The sequence below is a fragment of the Coregonus lavaretus genome, assembly GCF_964263955.1.
Source record: "Coregonus lavaretus genome assembly, chromosome: 2".
NCBI lineage: Eukaryota > Metazoa > Chordata > Actinopteri > Salmoniformes > Salmonidae > Coregonus > Coregonus lavaretus.
Window position 1 is genome coordinate 66647944 of NC_139989.1, and position 14542 is coordinate 66662485.

General features: G+C 42.5%; 1 protein-coding gene across 5 annotated transcripts in view; it reads right to left on the reverse strand.

Moving 5' to 3' along the window:
- Positions 1 to 2000: 2000 nt before the first annotated feature.
- The window catches only part of LOC311150225 (cullin-2), a 45710-nt gene continuing 33168 nt past the window's right edge, over positions 2001 to 14542 (reverse strand). For 3 of the 5 annotated variants that reach the window (XM_084187593.1, XM_084187595.1, XM_084187594.1), the window contains exons 10-22: positions 12839 to 12963; positions 12495 to 12602; positions 12163 to 12222; positions 11831 to 11959; positions 9311 to 9397; positions 8677 to 8829; positions 8161 to 8238; positions 7946 to 8012; positions 7026 to 7120; positions 6640 to 6816; positions 6443 to 6544; positions 6208 to 6324; positions 2001 to 2743 (exon numbers count right to left, since the gene is read on the reverse strand). In XM_084187593.1, the coding sequence (XP_084043719.1) occupies positions 2612 to 2743; positions 6208 to 6324; positions 6443 to 6544; positions 6640 to 6816; positions 7026 to 7120; positions 7946 to 8012; positions 8161 to 8238; positions 8677 to 8829; positions 9311 to 9397; positions 11831 to 11959; positions 12163 to 12222; positions 12495 to 12602; positions 12839 to 12963 (1430 nt within the window). In that variant the 3' untranslated portion in view covers positions 2001 to 2611. The remainder of the gene's footprint in view (positions 2744 to 6207; positions 6325 to 6442; positions 6545 to 6639; positions 6817 to 7025; positions 7121 to 7945; positions 8013 to 8160; positions 8239 to 8676; positions 8830 to 9310; positions 9398 to 11830; positions 11960 to 12162; positions 12223 to 12494; positions 12603 to 12838; positions 12964 to 14542) is intronic. The other 2 variants (XM_084187596.1, XM_084187597.1) reach the window with 1 other exon arrangement.

Sequence of the window (14542 nt, forward strand, 5' to 3'; positions counted from 1 at the left end):
GTATCCTACAATGCAGTGACACCACTAAAGTAAGCTGAACACTAAACCTTCATACCAAATATATTATGGCAAATAGCAAACACTTTCACACATTCTCAATACATTGCAAACCCATTTTCAATATTTTCTCAATACATTACAATCCCGTTTTCAATATTTTCATAACATAGTTAAAGCTAGCTCAATTATTCATGTAGCTAACTAGCTAACAGTTTGTTGAGCTAACGTTAGCTACCCTATCACTAAAGATGGTGGTGTGCAAACTAAAAGGGGGGACCAAAAAGTGCTGTAATTTCTAAATGGTTCACCTGATATCCATGAATATACCATCTAATTAAAGCTGACAGTCTGCACTTTAACCTCATAGTCATTGTATCATTTCAAATCCAAAGTGCTGGAGTACAGAGCAAATATTGTCACTGTCCAAATACTTTTGGAGATCACTTCTGATTCATCAGATTTGAGGGAAAAAACGAACCTTTGGACTTCCTGAACACAAAATCCAATTCTATTAGCTATATATCCATAATGGATTTCTCCAAATGTGTGGTATTTATACTGAACAAAAATATAAACGCAACAACGATTTTACAGAGTTACAGTTCATATAAGGAAATCAGTCAATTGAAGTAAATTCATTAGGCCCTAATCTATGGATTTCACATGACTGGGCAGGGGCGCAGCCATAGGCCCACCCAATCAGAATGCATTTTTCCCCACAAAAGGGCATTATTACAGACAGAAATACTCCTCAGTTTTATCAGCTGTCCGGGTGGCTGGTCTCAGACAATCCCGCAGCTGAAGAAGCCGGATGCGGAGGTCCATGGCTGGCGTGGTTACACGTGGTCTGCGGTTGTGAGGCCGGTTGGACGTACTGCCAAATTCTCTAAAACGACGATAGAGGCGGCTTATGGTAGAGAAATTAACATTAAATTCTCTGGCAACAGCTCTGGTGGACATTCCTGCAGTCAGTATACCAATTGCATGCTCCCTCAAAACTTGAGACATCTGTGGCATTGTGTTGTGACAACACTGCACATTTTACAGTGGCCTTTTATTATCCCCAGCACAAGGTGCACCTGTGTAATGATCATGCTGTTTAATCAGCTTCTTGATATGCCACACCTGTCAGGTGGATGGATTATCTTGGCAAAGGAGAAATGCTCACTAACAGGGATGTATACAAATTTGTGCACAACATTTGAGAGAAAAGCTTTTTGTGCTGATTATTATTTTTTTCTGCTCAAAACTTTACGTTGCGTTTATATTTTTGTTCAGTATACAGTACATATACTTGTATAGAGTTGTAGGCCTAATATAAAGTAATGCGCTTACTTGCTTATGGGGGCGGGTTGTCATGCCATAGCTCTCAATTTGTTCTGAGACCAGTGTATCGGCAGATGTTGTCCACACGTTTCATGTGGTCTTCCAGGTCTTCTCCCATTAGAGGGTACCCACAGTATGACTGCTTGTGCCTTGCTCAGGATGGCTGAAACAGTGACCAGCAAATCTCAGCATCCTGGCCCTGTATGTTTCAAGCATCTCACAGTAGGAGTGCTCAACTAGGATCAGTTATTTAGATCATATTGAATAGGATTAATTGGACAGGACTTACATGATCCTAGATCAGCATTCCTTCTCCAATACGCTTGATACATACGGCCATTGATCTTCTCACTGATCCTGGGCAGAGTTCGGTACACCTCCTGGTTGGTAAGGTGTTGTAACCAGTGGACCCTGGTCTTGTCTCATGCATGAACAAACAAGCAATCAACATCATTGGAATACAAGAATAAAGCATTGTAAGTTACGTAACAATGTGTAACTCCATAATAAGTCATAAAGGGTGCTCTTGCACTCCCCCTGGAGGTAGGCTTTGGTAATAAAGATAGACATTCCATCCATCCCCTTAGTTTCTCATCACACTGACACTAGCCTCTACTACAACGTGAGCGAAGCCTGGAAGCAGAGGCTACACTGAAACACACAATACTTTGAAATATTTCCCAAAATCCCTGTGTTTTTATTTATTTATTTGACAAGCAGCAGGACCATATTTGTCACCTCAATTTGTTTTGTTCTTTACATTTGAAAGTAGATACAATTATCAGTATACCGGTTTTATTACAATATCTTTTTCTAACTTCGATACATAAAAAAAAGAAAAAACAACTGCAAATGTGAGAAAAGAAAGCATGGTTTTCCACATCTAGCCTCCAACATTTCCGTCAATGTCACAGCTCACTCGCTCTTTTCCCATTCTTTTTTGTTTTCGGTTAAGTCAACAAAAAATATATTATCACCTTTGCACATGAATAGCTATAGGCATTTTTCATTGACGCAACGGTGCGTGGCACTGATGATGTTGTAAACAGCATAAAATCAGAAGGGGGGGGGGTCAGATGGTGTCGTGACTCGGTGGCTGTCTGGGGTGACTCGTTTTGTTTGTTTCCAAGATGGAGGCACATAGTCCAGCTTCATCCCTCCCTCCCTACGGGAGCACGAGAGACAGCAACAGCCCCACAATATATGAAGAAGAATGGTCTCCGTCGTTCTTTGCTTAACCTGCGGTTGGTTGGGGTAGGGGGCCTTATACGCCATTATTCCTCCGTTATGCCACGTAGCTGTACTCGTCTGCAGAGCTCTGGCTCCGCTCAATGTACTGCTTGTCGATGAGCACCTCGATGCACTTCTTGATCATGCTGATACTGGGGTTAAATCTGGCTTTGGACTGGTTGATGACCTGAGGGAAGAAATGGACAGACCGAGAGAGAAATTAACAGCCTGCGTTATTCTGTTGTTGGTTGAATCGTGAATAATGATGAGTAAGAGGCATAAATATCATACCCCCCAAAAAATGCTAACCTCCCCTGTTATTGGTAATGGTGAGAGGTTAGCATGTTTTGGGGGTATGATCTTTGTGCCACTGTAACTTTCTCACTCATCATTTTTCACAATTACCCGTAATCATGGTAGCATCCACATTACTGTAGAAGTGTCCAGAAACATATTCTATTCATATTTACAAAAAGTGACTCCAAAATGACAATACATTATTTACCATTTGTATTTTTTGTATTTATTAAGAATTAGCTGATATCAAGGCAGCAAGCTACTCTTCCTGGGGTCCAGCAACATTAAGGAAGTTACATACAATAATAAATATTATATTACATTACATTTCATAACGCTTTTCACAACACATTGTGTGTCCTCAGGCCACTACTCTACTACCACATACAATATATTACCAAAAGTACAACTGCTCGTCGAACATCTCATTCCAAAAATCATGGGCATTAATATGGAGTTGGTCCCCCCTTTGCTGCTATAACAGCCTCCACTATTCAGGGAAGGCTTTACACTTGCTTCCATTCAGCCACAAGATCATTATTGAGTTCGGCACTGATGTTGGGTGATTAGGCCTGGCTCGCTGTCGGCATTCCAATTCATCCTAAAGGTGTTCGATTGAGTTGAAGTCAGGGCTCTGTGCAGGCCAGTCAAGTTCTTCCACACTGATCTTGACAAACCATTTCTCTATGGACTTCGCTTTGTGCACGGGGGCATTGTCAAGCTGAAACAGGAAAGGGCTTTCCGCAAACTGTTGCCACAAAGTTGGAAGCACAGAATCGTCTAGAATGTCATTGTATGCTGTTTTGTTAAGATCTCCCTTCACTGGAACTAAAGGGTCTAGCCCGAACCATGAAAAACAGCCCCAGACCAATATACAGCCCCACCGACGCATGGCATTGCGCATGGTGATCTAAGGCTTGTGTGCGGCTGCTCAGCCATGGAAACCTACTTCACGAAGCTCCCGACGAACAGTTCTTGTGCTGACGTTGCTTCCAGAGGCAGTTTGAAACTCGCTATTGAGTGTTGCAATCGAGGACAGACAATTCAGCACTCGGCGGTCCCGTTTTGTGAGCTTGTGTGGCCTATCACGTTTCCACTCCTAGACGTTTCCACTTCACAATAACAGCACTTACAGTTGACTGAGGCAGCTCTAGCAGGGCAGAAATTTGATTTACTGACTTATTGGAAAGGTGCCATCCTATGACAGTGCCACGTTGAATGTCACTGAAATCTTCAGTAAGGCCAATGTTTGTCTATGGAGATTGCATGGTTGTGTGCTCAATTTTATACACCTGTCAGCAACGGGTGTGGCTGAAATAGCCGAATCCACTAATTTGAAGGGGTGTCCACATACTTTTGTATATACAGTGTATCTCCAATGCAAAATCCATGTATACGTGTGTGTAGAGTGCATGTGTATGTGCCTGTGTGTGTGTGTCTCTTCACAGTTCCCGCTGTTCCATAATGTGTATTTTTATCAGTTTTTTAAAAATCTGATTCTACTGCTTGCATCAGTTACCTGATGTGGAATAGAGTTCCATGTAGCCATGGCTCTATGTAGTACTGTGTGCCTCCCATAGTCTGTTCTGGACTTGGGGATTGTGAAGAGACCTCTGGTGGCATGTCTTGTGGGGTATGCATGTTAATACTTTATTACAAAAACAAGTAGTGATGAAGTCAATCTCTCCTCTACTTTGAGCCATGAGATTGACATGCATAGTATTCATGTTAGCTCTCCGTGTACATTTAAGGGCCAGCCGCGCTGCCCTGTTCTGAGCAAATTGTAATTTTCCTAAGTCACTCTTTGTGGCACCTGACCACACGACGGGACAGTAGTCAAGGTGCGACAAAACTAGGGCATGTAGGACCTGCCTTGTTGATAGTGTTGTTAAGGCAGAGCAGCGCTTTATTATGGACAGACTTCTCCCCATTTTAGCTACTGTTGCATCAACATGTTTTGACCATGACCGTTTACAATCCAGGGTTACTCCAAGCAGTTTAGTCACCTCAACGTGCTCAATTTCCACATGATTCATTACAAGATTTTGTTGAGGTTTAGGGTTTAGTGAATGATTTGTCACAAATATAATGCTTTTTGAAATATTTAGGACTAACCTATTTCTTGACACCCATTCTGAAACTGCAGCTCTTTGTTAAGTGTTGCAGTGATTTCACTTGTAGCTGACGTATATAGTGTTGAGTCATCCGCCTACATAGACACACTGGCTTTACTCAAAGCCAGTGGCATGTCATTAGTAAAGATTGAAAAAAGTAGGGGCCTTGACAGCTGCCCTGGGGAATGCCTGATTCTACCTGGATTATGTTGGAGAGGCTTCCATTAAAGAACACCCTCTGTGTTCTGTTAGACAGGTAACTCTTTATCCTCATTTCTATTGGGCACAACATAATCCGAAACAAAAAAAAATACAAATGCATCCAACAAGTTTGTACAGTCACAAGCTTGATGTAGCTATTGTGTGCTAGGAATATGGGACCAAATATTAAACTTTTGACTACTTTCATACACATAAGAGAATTTGTCCAAATATTTATGACCCCTTCAAAATGGGGGGACTAGATATATAGTGCTTTCATTTCTAAATGATAAAACAGATATGTATGAAAATACCCTCAAATACAAGGTGACATTCTGTACTGTCACCTCATATGAAACATTTGATCTTAAATCCAAAATGTTGGAGTATATGCAGGGGAGTGTATGTGGTGGGGAAGGTACGCCACTAAACCAGTCACTTAAGCCCTCATTTTAAAGTACAGGAGTGTTGTGTTGTTGGGGAGACAGGATATATGTGAGTGAGTGAGAGAGAGAGATAGATAGATGATGACAGCAGAAAGCAAGGTGCTGCAGCCTTCTCCCAGTCCCCAGGCGTGTTCGAAGATCATCCCAGATGGGAGACACTCATTCCTGACATCACTCTGTTCTGTGTCCCGGCCTCGAGATGACATCTCACCATCAAGGAAGGAGTTCACCTCCCTGACACAACAAACCAGAACATCAACACAGGAACACAGGAGGAAGAGAGCCAGGGGCTAGACTAGAGACCTAAACCAGGGAGGATGTAGTCCGTCTGGTCAGCTGACAGCTCTGTCCTCAGGAAAACCCTTGGATCTCTCCATTCCCCTGTTTCAACCGGTCTCTCAGGACTAGCAGGTAAAGCTCTGCTCGTATCTGAACAGTAACTTGCCTGTACCATTCACACACATTGCTTCAACCTGTAGCCTTGATATCTGTCTCAGGACCATGTATATGTACAGTACAGACCTGGGGTGAAATAGTTTGGTAACTGGCTATTTGTACATGGGTTTGTGGAAAATGACAGGAGTTGAACTCACCTCCTGTATGAGGGCGTTGTGTCTGAGCACTTTGCGTGCCTTCATGATTCTCACTATAGCAGCTTGTAAATACATTTTGCGGTCCTCGTCCACTGCACTCCTCGTCTGCTCCATCTCCTGCAGGGTTGGGGAAACACACACACGTATTTAAACAGAGGCAGACACTTTCAGAAAATAGGTGTTTGCATTGTTGGATGGATATAGACAGAGCTCTCAGTGTAGTAGAGTAATGTACCTGTGGTGTGTCTTTCTGCATTGACGTTGTGATCTTGAACTTTGTTCTTTTACTGGTGAAACTCATATTTAATGAAAACGTGGACTCTGCGTCGATTTCCTCCTGAAGACAAGAAAATAGTTACATACAGAGTATCCACCAAAAGGACTGAGAAATAATAAAAATGCCAAGATGAGCTACTTTTAAATCCATCTAACCGCTAAAGAAGATACTGCTGACTCTGGGTCTCTGGGTGACTCTATGGCTGCTGACATCTGACCCCTGACCTTTTGAGAGTCGTGGTTTAGCATCTTGACGTCCAGCAGGGACTTGATGGTCTTCTGAAGCTCCTTCTCGTTCATCTGGGTGGAGTCTTGGAGCTCCTTGTAGCCCACCTTTTAGGATATGATACAGCGCTAGTTCAGTGCTTAGGGCACAGTTATGAAGCTAGTTCAGTGCTTAGGGCACAGTTATGAGTTAATTCAGTGCTTAGAGCACAGTTAACACAGTCTACTTCCACCTGTTAGTATATGGAGGTAGTTTAGTGCTTAAGGCACAGTTAAGACAGCCCATTTCCACTAAACAGGTTGGTTTCGTAACACACCGTCTCGCTGTTGTTGAAGGCCAGCAGCACCGCCATCTGGTAGGTGGTCACCATGGCAACATAGGGCTTGGAGAGATAGTTCATCTTCACCTCACCTAAAGAGAGAGGGGAGCCAAGCATTGTCATCACCACAACACCAATGCTATACCACCATCTTATTCGCCACACCACCTATTGATAACAGGTTTGTATTTGTATTTTTAAAAAACGTATCTCAAGTGTAAGCAAAGCCAAGGAGAAATCAGACAAAAGTAATCCCCAATCCTAATGTGTTCTCTGGGTATTCTTGTAAACGCACACAGGGATTTAGTTCCAATCTGTTAACTGCAGTGTTTGTGTTGGGATTGCACCTGAGGTCTCTATGCTGTTGTAAGCTTTGAGGGAGTTTTAGCGCTGTGTGATTTCATGGATTATGTAGTAGTAGACCCAGGTGCAGCTCAGTGTTAGGTAGAATCAGAGCCTCTCTACTAACATGTAATAGTGTCACACTGATTTGGGATAAAACACTGCAGAGCATACAGACATAATCCATTTTAGACTATGGAATAATCATCCTGTTACTTCTGTTGAGCTATGGATGGGCCTGCCATGTAGTAGGGCTCCCGAGTGGCGCAGCGGTCTAAGGCACTGCATCTCAGTGCTTGAGGTGTGCGTCACTACAGACCCCCTGGTTCGATTCCAGGCTGTATCATAACCGGCCGTGATTGGGAGTCCCATAGGGCGGCGCACAATTGGCCCAGCGTCGTCCGGGTTTGGCCGGTGTAGGCCGTCATTGTAAATAAGAATTTGTTTTTAACTGACTTGCCTAGTTAAATAAAGGTTAAATAAAATAAAAATTAAAAAAAGTAGCAGTTTCAGTGAAAAATAAAGTACTGCTGCTGACAAAAAATGTCACATCTTTTGCACTGGAGTTTCTATACCTGTGCAGAGATTGTGCAGCCAAGTCAACTTCCTCCCACTGAAGTGCTGATTATAGAACAACTCAAACTGTAGAGAAAAACATAATCATGTTAGAGTTACATAAGATTAAGATCTGCAGTTTTGTTGAATAGCATGTGTAACCTTGGGGCAACCACAGAAAGATATTGTTTTATTTCCAAACAACCACATCTAAGTTTCCCGAACCACTACTCACCATCTGTACACTCTTCTCCAGCTCCTGTGGGATGGCAAAGGTGGAGGAAGGGACGTGCGTGAGGGGCCAGGCTCCTGCCTGCAACGAGACAACACACACGGTGAGATATCTCCACCACCATTGCCATTGAGATTCTCACAGCAAACCTGCCTGAAGTTGCCAAACCTTCAAACTATTTAGAAAACCACAGAAAATTACCCAATTACCCTCTTTCACTGCACTGTCACAACAACCTTTATTCATGGGAAAACAATACATTGGATACTTCTTTGATGTGTGTCATTTTCTCTTATGCTATCAACCTGCACATAAGGTAATGTCTATCTATTAATATGGGTGACGACTGCACATTTGCACATGATTGCTCCTATTTTATGTCTAACTGATATCTTTGCTATCCATCATATGTCTATATCATGCTGTATGGTTGTTATTGTTTTCATGTTGATTTTACCCTGACTGCACTATACACATTTGCGGACAATAAAGATATTAATTGAAGTAAACCCCTCTCACCTGTAATACATAGATCTGGAAGCTGATTCCCAGGTCGACTGGTGATTCCTGGGTCTTGATGAAGTTGTTGAATTTGTTGTTCAGGTCTGCGCTGACGCTCATGTCTGTGTACATTCTGTGGAGCTTGCTCGTGAACTCATAGCCGCATGCTTGCTGCAGGGGGGAGAGGGACAGAGAGTTCACAGGGTGAAACAAGGGACAGGGAGAATGTGTGTGTGTGTGTGTGTGTGTGTGTGTGTGTGTGTGTGTGTGTGTGTGTGTGTGTGTTTGAAAGAAAGGCACGGATTACGGCCAAATATCACACATGATGACAGATGCATTAGAGTACAGTGGAGTCACACAGCTAGAAGACATTTACTATACTATATGGAGAAGCACATGCTTTAGGGCTTCGTTTGAAAGTTCTGTGGACTACTACTTTAAAGGGAAAGACTGACAGTTTAGAGAGTGATGCTCAACTATGGCTTTAATAAATGGCATGTTAGCATCTTGTCCAGGGGGTGTACTTGTACATACATACAGAAACAGACGATTGGCTCCTGCCATATGGGCCATTCTGGCTCGGAAAATGCTACCTTTAGGCATAAAAGACCTTGAATGGCGCCTGATAAAGCTGAAAGGAGTCTTATTTCACCTTTAGTTTGTTGATCATGGCTTCCTCTGAGTCCATGGACAAGGACAGCCCGTGTATTAACCTCTTTGCTAACATTCTTGCATAAAACTGTACGAGAGAGAAAGAAGCGACAGAGAGGGAGAGTGTGAAAGAGAGAGGGGGGGCAAGAGACATCAACATGGTTAAAAAGAAAACATAAGACATCAATTCAACATCTCAGTCTCCAAATAAAATGTTTTTTTCTTTCAGATAAAGACCTTGAATGGCGCCTGATAACTCCAAAAAGTTTTGGGACACTGTAAAGTCCATGGAGAATAAGAGCACTTCCTCCCAGTTGCCCACTGCACTGAGGCTAGGAAACACTATCACCACCGATAAATCTACAATAATCGAGAATTTCAACAAGCATTTTGCTACAGCTGGCCATGCTTTCCATCTGGCTACCACTACCCCGGCCACCAACTCTGCACCCTCCGCTGAAACTTGCCCATGCCCCCCCCGCTTCTCCTTCACACAAATTCAGACAGCTGACGTTTTGAAAGAGCTGCAAAATCTGGACCCCTACAAATCAGCTGGGCTAGACAATCTGGACCCTTTCTTTCTAAAACTAGCCGCCGAAATTGTCGCAACCCCTATTACTAGTCTGTTCAACCTCTCTTTCATAACGTCTGAGATCCCCAGAGATTGGAAAGCTGCCGCGGTCATCCCCCTCTTCAAAGGGGGTGTCACTCTAGATCCAAACTGCTACAGACCTATATCCATCCTGCCCTGCCTTTCGAAAGTATTTGAAAGCCAAGTTAACAAACAGATCACCGACCATTTCGAATACCACCGTACCTTCTCCGCTATGCAATCCGGTTTCCGAGCTGGTCATGGGTGCACTTCAGCCACGCTCAAGGTCCTAAACGATATTATAACCGCGATTGATAATAGACAGTACTGTGCAGCCGTCTTCATCGACCTGGCCAAGGCTTTCGACTCTGTCAACCACCGCATTCTTATTGGCAGACTAAATAGCCTTGGTTTCTCAAATGACTGCCTCGCCTGGTTCACCAACTACTTCTCAGATAGAGTTCAGTGTGTCAAATCGGAGGGCCTGTTGTCTGGACCTATGGCAGTCTCTATGGGGGTGCCACAGGGTTCAATTCTTGGGCCGACACTTTTCTCCGTGTATATCAATGATGTCGCTCTTGCTGCTGGTGACTCTCAGATCCACCTCTACGCATACGACACCATTTTGTATACATCTGGCCCTTCATTGGACACTGTGTTAACAAACCTCCAAACGAGCTTCAATGCCATACAACACTCCTTCAGTAGCCTCCAGCTGCTCTTAAACACTAGTAAAACTAAATGCATGCTTTTCAATCGAACGCTGCTGGCACCCGCCCACCCGAATAGAATCACCACTCTTGACGGGTCTGACCTAGAGTATGTGGACAACTACAAATACCTAGGTGTCTGGTTAGACTGTAAACTCTCCTTCCAGACTCACATAAAGAATCTCCAATCCAAAGTTAAATCTAGAATCGGCTTCCTATTTCGCAACAAAGCCTCCTTCACTCATGCTGCCAAACATGCCCTCGTAAAACTGACTATCCTACCGATCCTTGACTTCGGCGATGTCATTTACAAAATAGCCTCCAACACTCTACTCAGCAAATTGGATGTAGTCTATCACAGTGCCATCCGTTTTGTCTCCAAAGCCCCATACGCTACCCACCACTGTGACCTGTACGCTCTTGTTGGCTGGTCCTCACTACATGTTCGTCGTCAAACCCACTGGCTCCAGGCCATCTATAAATCACTGCTAGGCAAATCCCCGCCTTATCTTAGCTCATTGGTCACCATAGCAGCACCCACCCGTAGTCTGCGCTCCAGCAGGTATATCTCACTGGTCATTCCCAAAGCCAACACCTCCTTTGGCCGCCCTTCCTTCCAGTTCTCTGCTGCCAATGACTGGAACGAATTGCAAAAATCCCTGAAGCTGGAGACTCTTATCTCCCTCACTAACTTTAAGCATCAGTTGTCAGAGCACCTTACCGATCACTGCACCTGTACACAGCCCATCTGAAATTAGCCCACCCAACTACCTCATCCCTATATTGTTATTTATTTTGCTCTTTTGCACCCCAGTATCTCTATTTGCACATAATCTCTTGCACATCTAGCATTCCAGTGTTAATACTATTGTAATTATTTTGCACTATAGCCTATTTATTGCCTTACCTCCATAACTTGCTACATTTGCACACACTGTATATATATTTTCTGTTGTATTTTTGACTTTATGTTTTTTACCCCATATGTAACTCTGTGTTGTTTTTATCGCACTGCTTTGCTTTATCTTGGCCAGGTCGCAGTTGTAAATGAGAACTTGTTCTCAACTGGCTTACCTGGTTAAATAAAGGTAAAAAAAAAAATCTGTAGCGAATTCAAAATTCAGTCTGGAAGGAATAAAAAGCAGCCATACTAGCTGTCAATATCGCTGGTCATTTGAGATAATGAGAGTAATAACGCTAATGCCTGTCTGTCAGCTACCTTTTGAAAAACGTCCTTGTCGTCTATGTACTTGAACACGGTGATGAAGCTAGTCAGCTTGTCCTCCACCTCGTTCTCTGTCATTCCCTTTGCAGACTTCTTCAGCAGATTGTCACAATACTTAGCGAGCTACATGGGTAAAGGGAACAACAACACAAGGTCAGACATTACTATGGTCCTCAAAACAAATGTTGAAAAAAACACAGGTAAAGTAGTAGAGATCTAGACGAACTGCTGTGTACAGGGTTTTTACTTTGTTTATTACTATGGTCTTATCTGATACCCCCACACATTTCCAAACCTCAGGTGTCATGAATGAGTCTCACACTCACCAGTTCAGGTGCTTTGCAGATGGATTTGGGCTCCCTGTAGTTAACCACTGAAGTCAAAGCCTGGGGAGGATCAAACAAACCAGTCATTTCCCCCCCCCCCATCAGTTTCAGTAAGACATCCACAGCTAAGACATCAACTAATAAAAATAGTTAAAAGTTATGTTTTAACTTATGAAGAGCCTTAGGAACAATCTTGTGAGAAACAATATGGAGCCACATCCCATAGTGAACACAAATACCACTCACTGGCGCCACCTACTGGCCTGACCTGTCCCTAGTGTCCACATTCTGATTTCCCCTCTACACCTGCCAGCCAGTCATAACATTAATACCTTATCAAGTGCGCTCATGAAGTGCTGATCCCCATTCAGGACTGTGTTAATGAGCTGAACAAATTTACTGTGAACCTCCAATACGGACTCCACAAACAGGGTTGGCATCTGGGGAGGTAACAACACAACAGGAGAATTAGCAGTGAGTTGTGAATATTATGTTTGTGATAATGGTAATCTGATAATGCATAGGCCTACTGATAATACATACTGATAATGCACAGTGATAATGTACAGTGTTTGAAGTCCAAAAACAATACATTTAGACAAAAGGATTAGCAGGATGATGATAATCAGATAACGTACAATGATAATGTATAGTGATACACAAAGATGTGACGTACGTTTTCCTGAGAGAGGTTACTGGTGGCTCGGAGGCCCTCGTCGTGGATATGGATCTGGAGCTCCTGGATCATGTGAGGTAAGCCGCTGGACACGGCTCTCAGCAGGGTGTACATGTTAGCCATGTCTGTAGCGGGTAGAGAGAGGGAGAAAGAGGGGAGAGGAGAGAGACCATGGGATCCATGGGAGAGTCAGTCATGGAGACAGGGTTCGTACAGACAATGGCAAGTCAAATTCAAGGACTTTCAAGTACTTTTTCAAGCACTAATATTTATTTTCAAGGACCACCAATTTGTAATAGTTCCTATTATGAAATTGTTTCTAGTCGCCACCAGATGGCAGTATATCGCCACAACCTCAAATGAGAAAACAAATGTACTATTCATCACTACCTCACAAGTTCTACTCAATAATAAGTGTTTCACTACTTAATTACTACATACATGAGTGGTATGTCAGTAGTGATGATGTTGTAATTTGAGTAGTGATGAGCAGAGTTTTGGGATGTGCCAACTGGTGAACACATTTCCTATTCGCATTACTAGACAATTCCAGCTTAATGACTATTGTATTACTATAGGGCATTTAGAAATCTACTACTTAATAGCTACTAAATAGTGTAGTAACTGCATTTGTGTTCATGCTATGTAATACTGTTTAATTGATATCACAATATGTGACTAATTATATTTTATAAACTGTAGCCGCAATAATCTTTGAAGCCACAACAACCTGTTGCTGGTGAATTCAAATTCATAAATGGAGCTATGGATCAATGATCAGGACAGTCAATGAGATCAACATGATTGTTTAAAACAAACTCAATGACAACAATAAAACAACCTTTTATTTTAGGTTACAGACCTAAATGTTTTATGTTTAACCATTTTCAACAACCATCTCAAAAATGTCCATGTCAATAAAGTTAATTGAATTCAAATGAATTGGAGAGAGAGAGAAAGAAAGAGAGAGGGGGAGAGAAAGAGAGGGGTGGGTTTAGATGTATTATTGACATTGTATATAACAGATGGCAGTCTGAACAGTATATCAGAGGGATGAGACTACGGAATAAGATGTGTTCAGCTAATAGTGATAATGGTTGAAATAAAGACTTTGAAAGCAAATGGTGGATGAAGGTGAGAAAACTAGCTACCTGTTGTCTAATTAAGCAATAAGGCCAGAGGAGGTCCGTATACCACAGGTATGACAAAACATTTATTTTTACTGCTCTAATTACGTTGGTAACCAGTTTATAATAGCAATAAGGTTCCTCGGTGGTTTGTGATATATGGCCAATATACCACGCCTAAGGGCCGCAATGTGTCGTGCCTAAGAACAGCCCTTAGCTGTGGTATATTGGCCATATATCACAAACCACCGAGGAGCCTTATTGCTATTATAAACTGGTTACCAACGTAATTAGAGCAGTAAAAATAAATGTTTTGTCATACCTGTGGTATACGGGTCTGATATACAACGGCTTTCAGCCAATCAGCATTCAGGGCTCGAACCACCCAGTTAATAATTAAAAAAAACACATCTATGGGCATAGCACACATGTAACAGAGTGTGGACACAGCAAAGATCAACATCACAGCTCACCTGATAGTAATAATAATAATAAATAATATGCCATTTAGCAGACGCTTTTATCCAAAGCGACTTAGTCATGTGTGCATACATTTTTACGTATGATAGATCATTCA